Source organism: Rana temporaria, chromosome 6 (assembly GCF_905171775.1).
Source record: "Rana temporaria chromosome 6, aRanTem1.1, whole genome shotgun sequence".
NCBI lineage: Eukaryota > Metazoa > Chordata > Amphibia > Anura > Ranidae > Rana > Rana temporaria.
Genome location: NC_053494.1, coordinates 128,774,803 through 128,794,501, shown reverse-complemented (window position 1 = coordinate 128,794,501; position 19,699 = coordinate 128,774,803). Strand labels below are relative to the sequence as shown.

General features: G+C 41.9%; 1 protein-coding gene across 2 annotated transcripts in view; it reads right to left on the bottom strand.

The window, feature by feature from the left end:
• Positions 1-19,699, bottom strand: part of LOC120943822 (1-phosphatidylinositol 3-phosphate 5-kinase-like) — a 136,666-nt gene that overhangs the window by 67,424 nt on the left and 49,543 nt on the right. The window contains exon 8 of one of the 2 annotated variants that reach the window (XM_040357371.1): positions 18,948-19,112. The exons of the other annotated variant lie outside the window; for it this stretch is intronic. Coding sequence (XP_040213305.1) covers positions 18,948-19,112 — 165 coding nt within the window. The remainder of the gene's footprint in view (positions 1-18,947; positions 19,113-19,699) is intronic. 2 annotated transcript variants of the gene reach the window in all.

Sequence of the window (19,699 nt, the reverse complement as noted above, 5' to 3'; positions counted from 1 at the left end):
GCTAGAGAACTAAATTTGCTTAGTTCTATAATTAGAGCTGGTATTGTGACTACAGAGAGGGAGATGAAGAAAATGAATCTTGTGTCTGGAGGCTGTGAGAACCTGGACTAGCTTGAATGGTGCGCAATAGGTGCTCCATTGTCACAATAAATACAGGCATTTCAAAGGGTTACGAACATCCGAGTTGCGACTGACTCCTACTTATGGACGGAGGTGGCATGACATCACTGCTGGCTGCTTGCGCTCCACACCTGTCCTGGATACTGCCGAACAGCCATCTTGCAGCGCTGGATGTTCCACACTGCAGTACTGCATGGCCACAAGAATCCCAATAAAAACAACTGCACACCCAGAAGCCCCTGGAACATCCCACATAACTGCACGGGCTGGAGTTACACTTAAATAGAGAACTGTCCTGACTTACAAATTTGCCTTAAATAAGAAAGGAAACCCTGATGGGGTTTACTTCCTCTACGTCTCCCCGCAAAGGTAAAGCATAATGGACTACTATGCATCGCATAGTAGCCCATTATGTGACTTACCTGCAGTAGAAGCATGCGGTGGCAGTCATGGAGGAAGTCACAGTCTTCCTAAATGGCAGCGAGCATCCATCTTCAACTCTCTTCTTCCAGGGGCCGCAAGCTCCGGCTCTGTGACTGGCTGGAGTCGCGTGCAGGCGGGAGCCGCCTTTAACGGCATGTCCCCGGCTTGAAAGGCACAGCGTGCATACGCAGAAGAAGGCGTCACTTGGGGAAATTGCAAATATCTCCGACACCACGTAGGTCTCGGAGATATTGCAAGCACCTACAGGTAAGCCTTAATCTAGATTTACCTGTAGGTGTAACATGTCCCTGAGGGTTTACAACCGCTTTAAGAACAAACTTACAGTCCCCATCGTGTTCGCAACTCGGGGACAGACTGTAAAGGGGATAGCGGGCAGCTTTGGCGAGTTCAGTTTGTGATATTGAAATATTTACTGGTGGCTTTGTTCACCTCTTTGACTGGGGTAATACATATACAGTAATTTCTAGCCAATGCCAGATATATGTGATCCAGGCCAGTGTGTGAAAGAGGGTTTCCTGAATCAATTGCCAAAGACCCAGTCTAACACCTTTCCTTGTTTGTTGTATAGCTGTGGGAGCATATACTTTTGCTACTTTATGAATATTAAGTGTTGGAGACTCTTGCCAAGTACATGCTTGTTCCAGGGCAGAGACTCAAGTAGTAAAAAACAGTTGATGGGCCTGGAACATGCACCTTCAATTACATGTCAACAATGGTAGCTTCCATTTAAGCCAGTTGTCTCCAAACTGTGGCCCAAGGGCCGAATGCGGCCCTTTGCTTACCTTTATCCGGCCCTTGGAGCACTATCCCTCCCAAAGATACAAGACACTATTCTGCCATCTGACACCGACAATGGAGCACCATTTCTCCCACTGACACCACTAATGGGGCACTATTCCTCCCCCTAATACCAGATGTTTACTCCCACTGATGCCAGGAACATTTTCAGTCCCGCTGGCCAAAGTCCGGCCCTCCAAGAGTCTGAAGGAAAATAAACCGCCCCTTTGTTTAGAATGTTTGGAGACCCCTGATTTAAGCCAACAGCAACCCATCATGCATCTGACTGCAGTAAGGTCAACAACAAAAAAAAGTTGATATTTAAAATGTGGTCACCCTACCAGGATTTTGCAGCAGCAGTAGCAGAAAGTATTTTCACTCTGTAGCTAGCAAAAACACAGATTATAAAATTTTTGCAGACTATGCAACTATGGACTCTGGGGGTTCCTTGTTCAAAGTTTGCATACGCTAAAGACTCATGAATTTGCACGAGATGGAAATCTTGCACGGCTTCCAACTAGCTGAAATTTGATGAAAACTTAGCCCTGGGTGTCCAGTTTCACCAAAACTAAACAGATTTACAGACAAATAATTAACAATCCAGAGACATCCATTCAGGGGTTTATGACAGGAAAAAATAAAGAAATAGAAGTAAAAACAACATTTGGAAAAATATTGCAAACACATTCACATTATTTTTCTAAATTACCGTACATCTTTTACAGACAACAGAGCTGGTATGCCCATATAGTATTTTGAGAATTGCTATACATACAAATATAGCCTCTTTTCCCCTTTCCCTCTCCCCTCCCCCTCTTTACCTGCACCCCTTCCCTCCATGTCGGAGGGTACTATGTGCCCAGACCCAAGAATGCCTCATGTTCCCCCAAGTTTCAGCCCAGCCTCTCCCCAAGACGGACCAGGCAAGGCCATTTAACCCGTGACAGATTTGAGACACACACAAAAGTAGATGATTAACCTTTACTAAGCCAGCTAATGTCCTATGTTGCACCTGTTAGATTCTAGGTTTTATAACCAAACTACTGCTCAGATTCTGGTTAGGGAAGTTAGGTCTGTTCCACTTTGATTGCTTCACCTTTTATGTAGGTACTTTGTAGTCTCCATGAATTTCTTTGGACCCAACTGGGTAAGGGACAACTACAGAGGTTGTTGCTGTCTCCCCCCCAGGGCACAGTGTGTTCCCATGAGGGTTCCTGGGGGGAAAGCACCCACTAACGCAATACACGACCGACCCAAACATCTACCCAGTCATTCATTAGATGACTCTTTTCAAACTGAATCTGTACTACATAGCAATCATCGTCTGTTGGTTGTGCTCTATGTTAAAGCTCAATAAAAAATATTTGAAACAAAAATATAACCTCTTAATGCTCGAATTAGGTGCAAAAATTAAAAAAAACAAAAATTATAAAATTATATATATATACACACACACACACACACACACACACACACACACACACACACACACATATATATATATATACTGTAAAGAATACATGTAAAAAAGAGCCCAAGCGTATGGACTTTACGGCGAGTAACAAAAAAAAAAATAGTTTTCTTATATTTATCGACAAACAAAGCGTTTCTTAATTTTTGACCATAGGGATTTCCAAAAGCAATGAGAAATTTCCAATCTCAATGGAGGGGTGGGAAGCAAAACTGGAGTCGGACAGACAAGACAAGCAACCACCTGAAAGTGGGACCCCCCCACTGGGGAAACAAGGAACCGCAAACAGTCACCTGTAAAACCTTGTGGCCAAAACAAGCATCTGAAAGTGCACAAAATAATTTGGGAAAACCTAGGTAAAAAATGTCCAGATGACCAGGTATCCACCTTGCAAACCTGGGGCACTAGATCTATAGTATCCAGCCCATCACCCAGCCTGGCTATTGATTGAAGATCTGAGGACTGCCCATAGACTATGCTGTAAAAAGCAAGTTCCTCATGTTGGGATTTTAAAACAGACCACAAACAGTAATCGTAAAAAAGTACAAATTTGTATAACAATGAACAACTGAGATTAAAACAGGAGTAAATATTGAATAAGTCGGGTAGCTGTAGGCCAAAAGGTTGAAGAATGGGTATTTGCTACCCCAATATTGTAAAAGAAAAAAGGAGCTTGGCTATACTGTTAGCCAGCTAGTTGTGGCAAACTCATTTTCTATTAAAATACATAATACAGTAATTTACAAAAATACAAATAGCTTTATTGAACATAATATCGACTTTAATATATACCTCCACCATATGATCAAATAAAAATTTGACAATGTTGTCAAAAAGACACAGGTAGCTACCACAGACATTCATCCATCCACATACTGTACATGCTATGTGCAAGAAGTATATAGCAGAGACCAGCTGTGGAAGTACTAAAAAAAATCACAGACCCAGTAGAAATGGTAGCTCAAAATAAGGACCAATGTGATAGTTTACTGCTCAAAGAGTATTCAGCAATCGATAGTTTGCATGCGTGGACAGAACCCGCCATTTCCCAAGATGTATGCATAGTTCACTTTGCCGTTGGCCATAGGAGGCCATAATGGAGGTTTTAGTAGAACCAAGTCCTGGAACAGTCAAAAACCCTTGGGAAACAAGTTGATGTACTGGGTGAAGTTACATTTATAGCGGTATTACCATAAGTGACAAAAGCAGTGGGGGAGGATCCCAGTCTCTGCACATTAAATATTGTACTTAACAGCCACTGTGTACACAGTCCTGTGGTAGCCGTGTCTATGTGCAGCGAGGCAACACAGACATAAAAAAAAAAAATTACGTTTCCCCAGTGGGGGAAGATGGTTCTTGTGTCTCTCACCACTTGCCGATTGACCCAGACTTTGCCCACCAGTGCTGGGCTCGCCAGCTATCTTCATGGGGGGGAATTATTCCGCACCTTGCACAACAGGCATACCAAGTTGTGGCCTCTGTGAGAGCCGTGATTCAGATACTTCTGCATAGGATTCCCAGGGGAGAAAGTACACAGTGTCCGGCATCACAAATGTGATGTTGTCGTGTTGACACGTTTCATCCATCATGCAAGCTTCTTTGGACCGCAGGGTGTGGAATCATTCCCCCCCTGTGAAGATAGCTGGAGAGTCCAGCACTGGTGGGTGAAGACTGGGTCAAATCGGTGAGTGGCGAGACACAAGAAACCTCTTCCCCCGCTGGGGACATTTTATTTACGTCAGTTGCCTCACCTAATATGCCTTGCTGCACATAGCCATGGCCACCACAGGACTCTGTACACTGTGGCGGTTTAGTACGGTGTTTAATGTGCAGAGACTGGGATGCTCCCCCGCTGCTTTTGTCACTTATGGTAATACCACTATGAATGTAACTTCAAGTACGTTAGCTAGTTTCCCAGGACGTGGTTCTACTACAACTTCCATTACAGCGTCATATGGACAATGGTAAAGTGAACTATGCATACATTCTGGGAGAGTGACAGGTCCTATCCACACATGCAAACTATCGATTGCTGAATACTCTTTGACCAGGGGACCATCACATTGATCCTTATTTTCAGCTACCATTTCTACTGGATCTGCGATTTTTAGTACTTCCACAGCTGGTCTCTGCTATTTATTTCTTGCACATAGCATGTATGTGGGATGGATAAATGAATGTCTGTTGTAGCTACCTGTGTCTTGAGCATATGGTAGTGGTATATATTTTTGTATTAACCACTTAATCACCGCCCCATAGCAGAATTACAGCTACAGGGCGGTTCCTTAACTCTGGGAGGACGTCCTCCCAGAGAATCGTTCCCACGCGCCCACATGGGAACATCCGCGCTCGCCGGGTTCACGGAACCCGGAGCAACACGGATCGTGGTAAAGGGCCAATAACAGCAGCCCTTTACCAGGTAATCGCTCCGTCCAATGACAGAGTGATCACAAATGCAAACAAAGCACAGAGACAAGGGGTCATTACAAGTTCAATGCTCTCCTCACACTGATGCAGCATGAGGGGAGAGACATCTGACAACTGCGAGTGTATTATTTTGCCTATCAGTTCCACCTGTGCCACTACAGTGTTCTTCAGTGCAGCCTCACCAGCCACCAGTATGGCAAAAAAATATTTTACCAGCGAGGAGGCCTACCAGTGTCTATGCATGACCGATGAGAGCAACGGGGAGCTCTCTGAGTCTCAGTGCGATTCGGATTCAGCCTATGAACCCGTTACAAGCAGTGCGTCTGATACAGTCTCAGAAGAGAAACGTGTGCCCGCAAAAAGAAGGAGTTCTGGTGTGGAGCAGCAGCCTACTACCAGCAGCTCAGTGCCGTCCACCTCGCGAGCAGTGCTGTCCACCTCAAGGCCTAACTTTTAATATCTCTAAAAAACAAAACAAAAAAAACACAAGTGTACTCCTATTGGTCTACCAAAGCCATCCACCACATGCCAGTCTTCTCATCCCTTATGCCCAGATCAAGATACCTAATGATTATGCGATTCCTCCACTATAATGATAACACCCCCCCCCCACCCCCCGAAATCACCCAGCTTTTGACACACTATTTAAAATTCGGCCACTCCTAAATTATTTCTCTGAAACATTTCCCCAGTTATATATCCCCAAACAGAATATCTCTATGGATGAGTCCCTTGTAAAATTCTCAGGCAGGCTGGGCATCAGTTTATCCCCAGCAAAAGGGCCCAATATGGGGTTAAACTGTATAAACGTTGTGACCGAGCCACGGGGCACAACTACGCCTTCCTGGTGTACTAAGGAAAGGACTCCCAACTGCATCCCCCCCGAATGCCTAGAATACATCGGAGCCAGCGAAAAAGTGGTCTGGGAGCTTATCTATCCACTCCTTGGAAAGGGATACCACCTTTATGTGGATAATTTTTATACCAGCTTGCCCCTCTTCCGCAATCTTTACTGGTGTATGGCCAGGAGCAGTGATCCCAGGAACGAGTATTACATGCCTGATACCCCAAGCGGGGAACACCATCTGGTGAGTGGGGAACCCCGAGGGGAGCACCGGGACCACCTCGTATCCATATACCTAGGACCACCCCCTCCACATGCCATTACCTGTTTGGACTCCAATTATACTGCTATACCATTGATGCTTCTGATGTTTTGTTGGGTTGCATCGGATCTGGACTAACCATCATACACAGCTTGTCTGGCAGATTTGGTCTGCCATTATTGCTGCTGGATTTTCATTGGATTTAATATTGCAGTGCTGCTATCTGTTTGCTGCTATTTACTTACTGTTCAAGGTTTCTCATGTTATTTTTATATACATGTTTATCTATGTGTCATTTATGGTAGGACATTGGTGTATTACCTCTCACCATAGTTCTGGCATTTATATCAGCACTCACAGTAATTCTTATATGTGATTACTATCACAAGTTGATAGCTATATTAATACGTAGAGCATCCATCATATGTGTCATTTCACCTATTACCTCTTGCTGATTTAGCTCTCAGATATATCTTATTGCTGAGCCATTTCAGTGATACTGTTTAGCCACCCGGGTTGCACCTAGACACCACCTAGTCTGAACAACCTAGTACCAGGCTGTTAGGAACTGTCTTAGGACGTGCACCAGGCAGCGCCATCACCCCAACCTTACTTATACTCATATGTTGGGGTGTAATTTGTGGGACATACATGCCATGTAAGAGAAATGACCTGTTATGACAATTTGGTGAGAAAAAATATGAAAAAATAAATAAAAATCTTCATTTTGCAAGGAATTGTGGGAAAAAAACAACAACTTCAAAAAACTAACTATGCCTCTTACTCACTACCTTGGAATGTCTACTTTCCAAAAAGAGGTCATTTGGGGGGGGGGGGGTATTTGTTCTTTACTGGCTTGTTAGGGTCTCAAGAAATGAGATGGGCTGTCAGTACATCAGGTATGATCAAATTGATACCATAGCTTGTAGAGACCCTATAACTTTCACCCAGACTAAATAATATCCACTAATTTGGGTTATTTTTTTATCAAAGATATGTAGCGGTATAAATTTTTTGCCAAATTTATGAAGAAAAATTACTTTTTTGCTAAATGTTATAATAGACATGAAGAAAAATGCATTTTTTTTTTACAAAATTTTCGGTCTTTTTTCATTTATAGCACAAAAAAAAAAAACCCAGGGAGGTGATCAAATACCACCAAAAGAAAAGCTCCATTTGTGTGAAAAAAAGGAAGAAAATGTCATATTGGTACAGTATTGCATGACTGAGTAATTGTCATTCAAAATGTGAGAGCACCGAAAGCTGAAAATTGGTCTGGTTATTAAGGGGGTTTAAGTGCCCAGTTGTCAAGTGGTTAAGCCAATAGTATGTTCAATAAAGTTAATTTATATTTTTGTAAAACTTGCTGATGAATTCTTGTGGACCTTCAGTCCAATCTTTGATATAGGTTAGTAATCTAGAGAGGAACACATTCCTTATCCCATTACAGATAAGTGGAGCGACAGTCAATTTATATCCAGGAAGCCGGCATTACTTGGCCCCTTGGATTCTATTGCTAAAAGGTGTAGTCCAGTTAACGCCTTCATTGGATGTTTTGTAAGGAAGCACCCATGCATGTTCCCGAGCCAGGCTGTGTGCCGCTATAGAAACACTGCGCCGGTAAGCCATGACGTTGCTCCATTCTCACAGGAGTTTGACTGACAGCAGCAGGAGCCTACAGATCTGCTACCTTCAGTTTCACCTGTGAAAGCAGGAAGTTGAGGGCAGTGGGGACATAGAGCCAGGTAAGTGTTTAGGGACAGAAGAGGGTAGGACAGGTAGTGGGGCAGAGAATGAATTAAGGTGGAAACATTTAGACTTTACAAGGGCTTTAAACTAAACGTGCAGCAAGTTCAGGTCCATTTATGCAAATATAAACGAATCATGAATAAATATTCAATTTTATTTTTCCACTGCCCTGCAATAAAACACCACACTCACTGAAACCTGCAAGACAAAGGCACAATTACTGATACTCCTCTGTTGTCAGTACCTTTATATGTATTTTCTTGTGTTTCTCATGCTCGACCAGAGATGTCCAAACACATGGTGACCTCATACAACAAGGCGTTTCATTGTGCAATATACACTTTTATTAAGATATATATAAAAGCAGTAAGACACTCTTACATGAAATGGTGCTTTAAACAGCATCGGCATAGCATACAAATAAATGCAGGTGAAAGTAGTATGCCACTGCATTAAAGCGGTAGTAAATGCTTATTACCTTGTATGTACATGTAAGTTTATATAAAACGCTTACCTGTAGGTACCAATAAATATAGTCTAAACTTGTGCCATTTAAAGTTATTCACATCAGCTGCAGTTGACGACATAACCCATGCATGTGCAGTAGTGCTGTATTCAGGGTATAACGAGTTGAACCCAAACGCAGAGTGCCGTGCTGCAATTGTGACTTCTGTGCGCATGTGCGGGAGTAACGTCACCACAGTCCAGCCAAACTTCTGGAGAGCGTTAGCCCAGGCGGAAACCAGGTGGAGTGACAGGAGCAGCGACAGCTCAGTGCTGGGGGGTTCCATTTAAAAAAAGGCGAGTTTCTCGGAATGTGAGTGATGTGAATGTACAATATATACAGCATGTAAAGTGCTGCATAAATTGATGGCACTATACAAGTACCTGTAATAAAGTAAAAAAAGAAAAAAAAAAAAACACATGCCTGCCTTTCACAGCTTTTTTCAGAGAAAAGTACTTTCTCCTCCACTGACATGGATTTTGTTTTTGAAGGTTTCAATCTCACTTTGATTCGCTAGATAGATTTCTCTCTAAAGAGGAAGTCTACAGCCATGGCCAAAAGTTTTGAGAATGACACAAATACAAATTTTCACAAAGTCTGCTGCCTCAGTTTTTGGGGTGGGAAATTGCATATACTCCAGAATGTTATGAAGAGTGATCAGACGAATTGCAATTAATAGCAAAGTTCCTCTTTGCCATGAAAATTAACTTAATCCCATAAAAAAAATTCCACTGCATTTGTCAAGAAAGCCCAGCAAGCGCCAGGACCGTCTCCTAAAGAGGATTCAGCTGCGGGATCGGAGTGCCACCAGTGCAGAGCTTGCTCAGGAATGGCTATAGGCAGATGTGAGCGCATCTGCACGCACAGTGAGGCAAAGACTTTTGGAAGATTGCCTGGTGTCAAGAAGGGCAGCAAAGAAGCCACTTCTCTCCAAAAAAACCCATCAGGGACAGATTGATCTTCTGCAGAAAATATGGTGAATGGACTGCCAAGGACTGGGGAAAAGTCATATTCTCAGATGAAGCCTCTTTCCGATTGTTTGGGGCATCAGGAAAAAGGCTTGTCCGAAGAAGAAAAGGTGAGCGCTACCATCAGTCCTGTGTCATGCCAACAGTAAAGCATCCTGAGACCATTCATGTGTGGGGTTGCTTCTCATCCAAGGGAGTGGGCTCACTAACAATTTTGCCCAAAAACACAGCCATGAATAAAGAATGGTACCAAAACACCCTCCAACAGCAACTTCTTCCAACAATCCAACAACAGTTTGGTAAAGAACAATGCACTTTCCAGCACAATGGAGCACCGTGCCATAAGGCAAAAGTGATAACCAAGTGGCTCTGGGACCAAAACGTTGACATTTTGGGTCCATGGCCTGGAAACTCCCCAGATCTTAATCCCATTGAGAACTTGTGGTCAATCCTCAAGAGGCGGGTGGACAAACAAAAACCCACTAATTCTGACAAAACTCCAAAAAGTGATTATGAAAGAATGGGTTGCTATCAGTCAGGAATTGGCCCAGAAGTTGATTGAGAGCATGTCCAGTCAAATTGCAGAGGTCCTGAAAAAGAAGGGCCAACACCACAAATACTGACTCTTTGCATAAATGTCATGTACCGTAATTGTCGATAAAAGCCTTTGAAACTTATGAAGTGCGTGCAATTATATTTCACTACATCACAGAAACAACTGAAACAAAGAGCTAAAAGCAGTTTAGCAGCAAACTGTGAAAACTAATATTTGTGTCATTCTCAAAACTTTTGGCCACAACTGTAGGTGCCATAAAAACTCTGACGCCCCACAAACACCCAGGCCCAGATGGTCTCACAGCTTTGTACTGTAAAAAGTTTAAAGACTAAACACTGCTTTTAGCTACAGCAATTCCTTCAATTCTTTACTATATCCGCAGTTCTTTTGTCCCGAGACTCTTGCAGCAGTAATAGCTATGGATACCGAAGCTGCACACCGATACGTGCAAGTATCAGGGAGGAAGAGGATTCCTGCCTTTTGCAGCTTTACTCAGAGAAAAGGTACATGTATATAGCACACCGCCGCCGCATATTTTCTGTCTCTTGATTTGCATAAAGCATTTGACACGCTTTCGTGGACATATTTGCACTATATTCTATGGGGCTTTGGGTGGAGGTGGATATTTCCCCTTTTCTCAAAGTCTCAGGCCTATACAAAATATGCAGATTTTCTAAAGCAAGAGGAACGAGACCCGGATGTCCTATATCCCCATCTCCTTTTTGTGCATGTCATAGAGCCCCGTGCAATTTTATCCGCTCTAAACCCGGATATACATGGTATCGAAGCGACAGGTCACCAGCATAAGCTTTGCTTATTTGCCAACATATTGTGATTTCTTACAGTATCCCTCACCTTGACGCGCAATCTTTTCTGCATCCTAGACCAATTCATGGCTATTTCTGGTCTGGAGGTGAACCAACAGAAATCCCAGGCGCTAAATACAACCCTTATCGCTTGCACCTTGAACCATTTACAATCCGCTTCTCCTTTCAATGGGGGATGCATAGTCTTACCTATTTGGGCATCATTCTGACTTCCCATCCCACTACACTGTTTCAGACCAGTTACCCTGCAATGCCAATGCATCCGATTTCACTTAGGTCTCGTTGGTCCTCCCTACACTCACCTTTAGATGGGCCGTATGGAGGCAGTTAAGAGGACTCTAAACAAATAAAGGAGTTTGGGTAAGAGTTTTCCCGGGTGAGGTCCTGCCTTATTACTTCTGCATTTTGCGATGTCAGTTAATTAGCTACGTACCAAGCCATGTCAATATAAAATAGTTTAATGTGTTGGAAAATGCAGGAGGCCTGGCCTCTCAAATTTCAGAAAATACTATCAGGTAGCCCAGCTCACACAAATTGTCCTGTATCGCACAACAAAGTGCCTCTTTGGCCAAGCTTTGAAGCTGCCAACCACATGACCATCAACAACCAGATCTGGCAATTTTTCAAAGCAGAAACCACTAATCCCAATACACTTAATTATTTGACGCTCTGGGATAGACTGAAGCTGTCGTACTGGCTACATTCCCACACATTCCTGTCCTTTTTTGAGCCATCCTTTCTTCTATTCAGCTCACGTAGCCCCTGCCTCTTCGTTACTGAACCCCATTTGGCATGCACTTTTGTCACCTGGCTACAGCCTTCTTCCTTCAGTCATTTGCCTCCTTGCAGGAGCGAAACGTTCTTCCAAATTCTAAGATATTTCACTACCTCAAAATCTTACATTTATACTCAGCCTATAAGGGCCAAACAGACCCACAATCGGGAACCTCGTTTGAACCAGGTTTGCTATTCCGATCCATGAGCCCCTGGTTTAATTTCTAAACTACAAGTGAAACTCGAAAAATTTGAATATCGTGCAACAAAAGTACATTTATTTCACTAATGCAACTTAAAAGGTGAAACTAATATATGATCTAGACTCATTACATGCAAAGCAAGATAGTTCAAGCCGTGATTTGTCATAATTGTAATGATTATGGTTTACAGCTCATGAAAACCCCAAATCCACAATCTCAGAAAATTAGAATATTACATGCAATCAATAAAACAAGGATCGTACATAGAACAATATCGGACCTCTGAAAAGTAGAAGCATTCATATGTACTCAGTACTTGGTTTGGGTCCCTTTTGCAGCAATTACTGCCTCAATGCGGTGTGGCATGGAAGCTATCAGCCTGTGGCACTGCTCAGGTGTTATAGAAGACCAGGATGCTTCAATAGCGGCCTTCAGCTCTTCTGCATTGTTTCTCATCTTTCTCTTGGCAATGTCCCATAGATTCTCTATGGGATTCAGGTCAGGCGAGTTTGCTGGCCAATTACAGTAATCCCACGGTCATTGAACCAGGTTTTGGTGCTTTTGGGAATGTGCCAAGTCCTGCTGGAAAATGAAGTCAGCATTCACATAGAGCGCGTCTGCGGAAGAAAGCATGAAGTGCTCCAAAATCTCCTGGTAGACGACTGCGTTGACCCTGGACTTAATGAAGCACAGTGGACCAACACCAGCAGATGACATGACTCCCCATATTAACACAGACTGTGGAAACTTCACACTAAACTTCAAGCATCTGTGTGCCTCTCAATTCTTCCTCCATACTCTGGGTCCTTGGTTTCCAAATGAGATGCAAAATTTGCTTTCATCAGAAAAGAGGACTTTGGATCACTGAGCAACAGCCAGGTCTGTTTTTCTTTAGCCCAGGTAAGATGCTTCTAACGTGGTTTGTTGTTCAGGAGTGGCTTGACAAGAGGAATACAACGTTTGAAGCCCATGTCCAGGATCCGTCTGTGTGTGGTGGCTCTTGATGCACTGACTCCAGCCTCAGTCCACTCCTTGTGAAAGTCCAACACTTTTGAATGGCCTTTTCCCAACAATCCTCTCCAGGCTGCGGTCATCCCTGCACCTTTCTTCCACACTTTTCCCTTCCACATAACTTTCTATTAATGTGCTTTGATACAGCACTTTGGGAACACCTAACTTTTTTTTGCAATTACCTTTTGAGGCTTTCCCTCCTTATAGGTGTCAATGATGGTTTTCTGCACAACTGTCAGGTCAGCAGGCTTTCCCATGATTGTGATGCCTACTGAACCAGACTCAGAGACAATTTAAATGCTCAGGAACCCTTTTCAGGTGTTAAGGCTTAATTAGCCGATTAGAGTGGGACACTTTGAGCCTAGAATATTGCACCTTTTCACAATATTCAAATTTTCTGAGATTGTGGATTTAGAGTTTTCATGAGCTGTAAACCATAATCATCACAATTATGACAAATCACGGCTTGAACTATTTTGCTTTGCATGTAATGAGTCTAGATCGTATATTAGTTTCACCTTTTAAGTTGCATTAGTGAAATAAATGAACTTTTGCACGATATTCAAATTTTTCGAGTTTCACCTGTATATGCATACCGGTCTTCATCCTTTACTCCTGCACTGCCTTTGAATGCAGACTTATGGGCCCTTAAACCTCGACATCCTAGACCCTGAAGATTGGGCTGAAATATGGCAATCCACCAGGTCCTCTACAGTGAATATACTGCCGCTAGAGGCAAATTAAAAGGTGCTCAAGGTGCCTAGTCCCTGCGATGATTGCTAAAATTCTCCCAATCTATCCCCCAAATTGCTGTTCAGTCCAGATCCTCTGTCATCGCCTTGGTCAACATATCAAGAGACTTACTCCTGTGTGCCTGTTAAAGACTTGCTTGGCCGACGTCCCTTCTGGTTCCAGATCCTGCTTGCTGTTCCACTACGCTGATTCGCCAGTTTCCTGATTTCCTGGCCTGTTCTGAAGTATGCTGATCACTGGCTCCCATGACGTCCTGGCTTGTCTATAAGTTCCGGTTACCGAACTCTGGCTATGTTTTGAATACATTTGCTCTATTACCCTTTTAGCATTATTATTATTATTATTAAACAGTGTGATTTTACTGCACTTCTGTCTCAGTCCGATTCATGGTTTCTGACATTTGGCAACTATAGGTGGACAACTACTTACCGCAGGACTCAGAACCTTGATCATGTCCTGTGCATGTACCAAGCAGCTCCCCTGGCCAACTGGCTTGCTGTGGCCAATAGGGTTGTCCAGATACCAATACTAGTATCGGTATCGGGACCGATACCGAGTATTTGCGGGAGTACTCGTACTCGCGCAAATGCTCCCGATACCTAAATAGAATACTTTTTTTGTATTTATCAACATGTTCTATGAAAATTCTTTGAGTTTTTTACTACTGCGTGACAAGCAAATAAAACATTTTTATTCATTTTTACTCATTTTTATTCTTTTATAATGTCTTGAGTTAGAGTTCTTCATAATTCTAAAGAAAATATCCTTAGTCTGTATTGTGGTTTGAAAACTGTCACATGACATTTAAAAAAAGTATCGGTATTCGGTATCGGCGACTACATGAAAAAAAGTATCGGTACTTGTACTCGGTCCTAAAAAAGTGGTATCGGGACAACCCTAGTGGCCAACATTGAAACCCCTGTTTACCCTCGCTTTCTTTACTTTTCTATACTACAGAATGATCTCCTGAACTGTGTAAATCAGATAAATTGTTTTGCACTACTAGTACCGTGGAGCTTTTATAAAAAATTATCTACGCATGTTGGCGTTAACACATGGTGTGTGTGCGTTTTTGTAGTTTGAGGTTCAGCTCTACGTCACGTGGCATTTTAGTGTAATGTTTGTTTATGAAATCCTACTATGTGCTCATCGTTGTACTTTTGTATGGCATTACTGCTTGAATGGCAAGCTGTATTAAGCCCTTTACATTCAATAAAAAATTGACAGAAAATAAAAATTGATAGCGTTTACTACAGCTTTAACAGAGAAGTATCAACATTTTTATTTATTTTTTTAAACGGTCCAATATATATATTTTTTTACTGCATGGCAATGGATGGATAAACACGGAAACATTGATTTGGAGAATATTTCATTCACAATTCTTTACATTTTCCTCAAACATCACTGAGGCCCCTCTTGGCATATTGTAAAAAATATGGCGGGGAGGAGGATGTATATTTCCAGGGTGCAGTTTTTAAACTACAGTTCAGAAAACCTATTTGGGTGCCTGTGAGTAGCTGTGATGCATCATTTTAACGTGCCAGTGATCACCAATTATGATGGAATAACTTACTTTAAAAGGGGTGGGGAAGGGTGGGAAGAGATAAAGTGCCACTGGGGACCAATGACTGAAGGATTGTTTTTTTCAAAAGGTAAAGAAATGAAAGGGTAAAGATGAGCAAACCCAGAATTGTGGTATTTTTTCCTTTATAAAACAAAAAAAAGTGATTAAATACCACTAAAATAAAGCACCATCTGCCTCAAAAAACAGAATATAAAATGCAATTAATTTGGGTGCATCTTTTTTTTTTTTTGATCAAGTATTTGTCCATTAATCTCAGCACTGAGACAAAAACATTACACTACCACTACCTTAATGCTTACCCAAGTCCTCAATCGATCCAGTACTGTGGCATAATAGCATCTCTTCTCGCAGGTCTTCCTCTTCACAAAGGGACACGGGCGGCAGCAGCAGGAGCCATTGGCTCCTGCCAATCCTATGCGGTCAGAAAGAATCAGGGGGCGAGGCGAAGCAGTATGCGTCTAGAGTACAGCTACATAGACACACACAGCTTGGGAGTGAGCAAAGTTCACCTGCGGGGAACCCAGAAGAGGAAGTTTGGGCACACTCTGTGCAACACTACTGAACAGAGCAGGTGAATATAACATTAATATGTTTATTATTTAAAAAAAAGCCTTTAGTTACACTTTATAGGTCCCTTTAACAAATATCATAGAATTGTTCTATAAAGGAAACTGTTAACAGCTTTAACAATATCCTTAAAGGGGTTGTAAAGGTTTGTTTTTTATTTTCTAAAAAGTTTTTTTAATCTAGTGCATTTTTGGTTCGCTTACCTTTTCCTTTGATTTCCTTTCTAAATGTTTTTTTTCTTTGTTTACCTTTGTCTGAATTTCTCACTTCCTGTTCCTCCTCCGTAAGCTGTTCTGGCTGAACTAACCACCGCTCAGATGATGGGGGAAGCTTACCGAGGAGAAATATTGGCATATTGTAAAAAATATGGCGGGGAGGAGGATGTATATTTCCAGGGTGCAGTTTTTAAACTACAGTTCAGAAAACCTATTTGGGTGCCTGTGAGTAGCTGTGATGCATCATTTTAACGTGCCAGTGATCACCAATTATGATGGAATAACTTACTTTAAAAGGGGTGGGGAAGGGTGGGAAGAGATAAAGTGCCACTGGGGACCAATGACTGAAGGATTGTTTTTTTCAAAAGGTAAAGAAATGAAAGGGTAAAGATGAGCAAACCCAGAATTGTGGTATTTTTTCCTTTATAAAACAAAAAAAAGTGATTAAATACCACTAAAATAAAGCACCATCTGCCTCAAAAAACAGAATATAAAATGCAATTAATTTGGGTGCATCTTTTTTTTTTTTTCATCAAGTATTTGTCCATTAATCTCAGCACTGAAAACTTAAAAATGTCCTGGTAATCAAGGGGTATATAAAGGTTAGTGCTCAGGTGGTTCAAGATGTATATTTATCTTTTAGTTTAGGAGAGCGTCTGCGTGCCAGAGAGATGTTTCTTCTGGAGGCACAACAGGAAAAGAAGAAATCTCTTTGACCACAAGCCACCCACAATAAGCATGCATAATGTGCAGCAACAGAGGTGGGCTTTAATTCCCATGTGCACCACATATGCGTCCTTAAGTGGCAGAGCTTCATGTGCCAAGAGTGAACTCATTGCATGATTGCCAGCACAGTGACCAAGTTGTCAAAGACAGCTCTTGGTCTCTACTAAAGATCAGGAGCCGGCAGGACTGGCTCCCATTTATGTAACCATTGTGACCGCCAATCACATTGGTCACAAGATTGGCCAGTCCTTCCCATCACCTGGATATAAAGACTATTAAAGCAATGCTAAAGCTGGGCGAAAAGGGAAAGGAACTAACCTCTGTGATAGCTGTCACACAAACAAGTACCCCCCACTAGAAGATTTTCTCTCTATTCCTTTTCCAAGAACCGCCTAAAATTCTTAGAACTTCCTTCATTTACAGTACTGTTAATAATGGTCACCAAGACAACTCGAATTGGTGAAACTCCCAAGTGAAAAAAGAGCAATAAAAACTTGTCTTAAGTTCAAACCCTTCCCAACCATTAAAAAGAAGGAATTACATACATATATTATACTCCATATCATCAAAAATGAAGATTGGTGCTGAAAAAAATAAAAATAAATTTTACTTGCTAAACCCCTTACAAGTGTTGAATTGATTACAACAAGCAAAAGAAGAACTTTGAGGTTTATGTACCCCTGGTTGAGAAATTACGGTTTAGCTCTGCATACAAGTCTGTAAAGATCTGCTCTGTCATGAAGGACTCTAGGAGATGGAGAGCAATACCGTAGTGTGCATCATCTCTAAGGGATATAAATGACTGCTAGTCTGTCAGACCATGTAGCATTAATATCTGTCTCAAAATAGGCTAATAAGATAGACCTGAGTGGTGCTGCAATGCCATGACAGTCCTGCTCTTCAGAGACAAGGCTAAACCTGATGATGCTAGCAAAATTACTTGATATTGGTGAGCAGGCCAAAGAAAAATCAACTGTCACCAATGACAGGTGAACACGCTGCAAAGCAAATTGTAAATGACAGAACCCAGATGAGAACTGAAAATTAGAATCTACTAGCATGACAAAAATATTTAAAATCCGTAGATAAAAGGTAACAGTTATTGTATTGACAAATATGTGGCTTTAGAATATCATCAATAAAGTGGTTCCAAAGGTCTCAAACTGGCAGCCCTCTAGCTGTTGTGGAACTACAAGTCCCATAATTCCTCTGCCTATGGGAGTCACACTTGTAAATGTCAGCCCTGCAATGCCTCATGGGAATTGTAGTTCTGCAACAGCTAAGGGGCACCAGTTTGAGACCCCGTTCTAAGGCAAAAACATTACACTACCACTACCTTAATGCTTACCCAAGTCCTCAATCGATCCAGTACTGTGGCATAATAGCATCTCTTCTCGCAGGTCTTCCTCTTCACAAAGGGACACGGGCGGCAGCAGCAGGAGCCATTGGCTCCTGCCAATCCTATGCGGTCAGAAAGAATCAGGGGGCGAGGCGAAGCAGTATGCGTCTAGAGTACAGCTACATAGACACACACAGCTTGGGAGTGAGCAAAGTTCACCTGCGGGGAACCCAGAAGAGGAAGTTTGGGCACACTCTGTGCAACACTACTGAACAGAGCAGGTGAATATAACATTAATATGTTTATTATTTAAAAAAAAGCCTTTAGTTACACTTTATAGGTCCCTTTAACAAATATCATAGAATTGTTCTATAAAGGAAACTGTTAACAGCTTTAACAATATCCTTAAAGGGGTTGTAAAGGTTTGTTTTTTATTTTCTAAAAAGTTTTTTTAATCTAGTGCATTTTTGGTTCGCTTACCTTTTCCTTTGATTTCCTTTCTAAATGTTTTTTTTCTTTGTTTACCTTTGTCTGAATTTCTCACTTCCTGTTCCTCCTCCGTAAGCTGTTCTGGCTGAACTAACCACCGCTCAGATGATGGGGGAAGCTTACCGAGGAGAAACAGCAAGTGAGAAATTCAGACAAAAAAAAAAACATTTAGAAGGGAAATCGAAGGAAAAGGTAAGTGAACCAACAATGCACTAGCTTAAAGGAACCCATTTAGAAAAAAAATAAAATAGAACCTTTACAACCCCTTTAAATCCTAAAACCTTAAAAGCTCTATGAAAGGTAGAGAGCATGACAGTGTATGGATAACACACCTTGAGGTTCAACTCCTTGACTTTCTGCACCTTCCCTGCCCATCTGTCCTACTTGGTAGTAGGCACTGTCAGCACCTCGCAATGTTTCTTTTCTCTGCGCAGATAGGTCTGGGCTTTTCCCACCTGTGCCACGAAAGAATGACAAGACCCCTGAAGGCTTTTTACCTGAAACCAAGACAAAATCAGTGCTTTTATTAAAAGCCTATTTAAAAATGCAAAACTGGTTTGCTCAATACATTACCAGAAGAAAAATTTATGAGTTTAGTAAAACTTGGGCTCCCTCACTACATTCTTTACCAGAGAAAAAATAGTCACTAGGACAAAACAGAAGGTAAAAACAGGGCTCAGCTGAAAGCACCTCAGCATGGGTTTGGATCAGATTTACTTGTCTCTCACCAGACTGGCAATGCTTATTGCTCTCACCAGACTGGCAATGCTTATTGCAGCGTAAACTAGAAAGAGGCTAGATCCTATTTAAAAGCATTTTCAAGCCACCCAAAGATTTTAACATCAGCAGATGAAAAGCACTAAAACAATTAAAACATACTGGATTTAAATAAACGTGTACTGAGTAAAATAAGTGAGCTACCACCATTGCACTTATTCTACAAAGGTTCGTTTCCTGGCTATGCCAAAGACTTGTATACTTTCTACATGTCTGACCAGGAACAATGTAAAAAAAAACAGGATTTTGTACTCACCACTGGAGTCCACTGAAGGATACAGGAAGTCTGTATCATTTGGGTTATTCT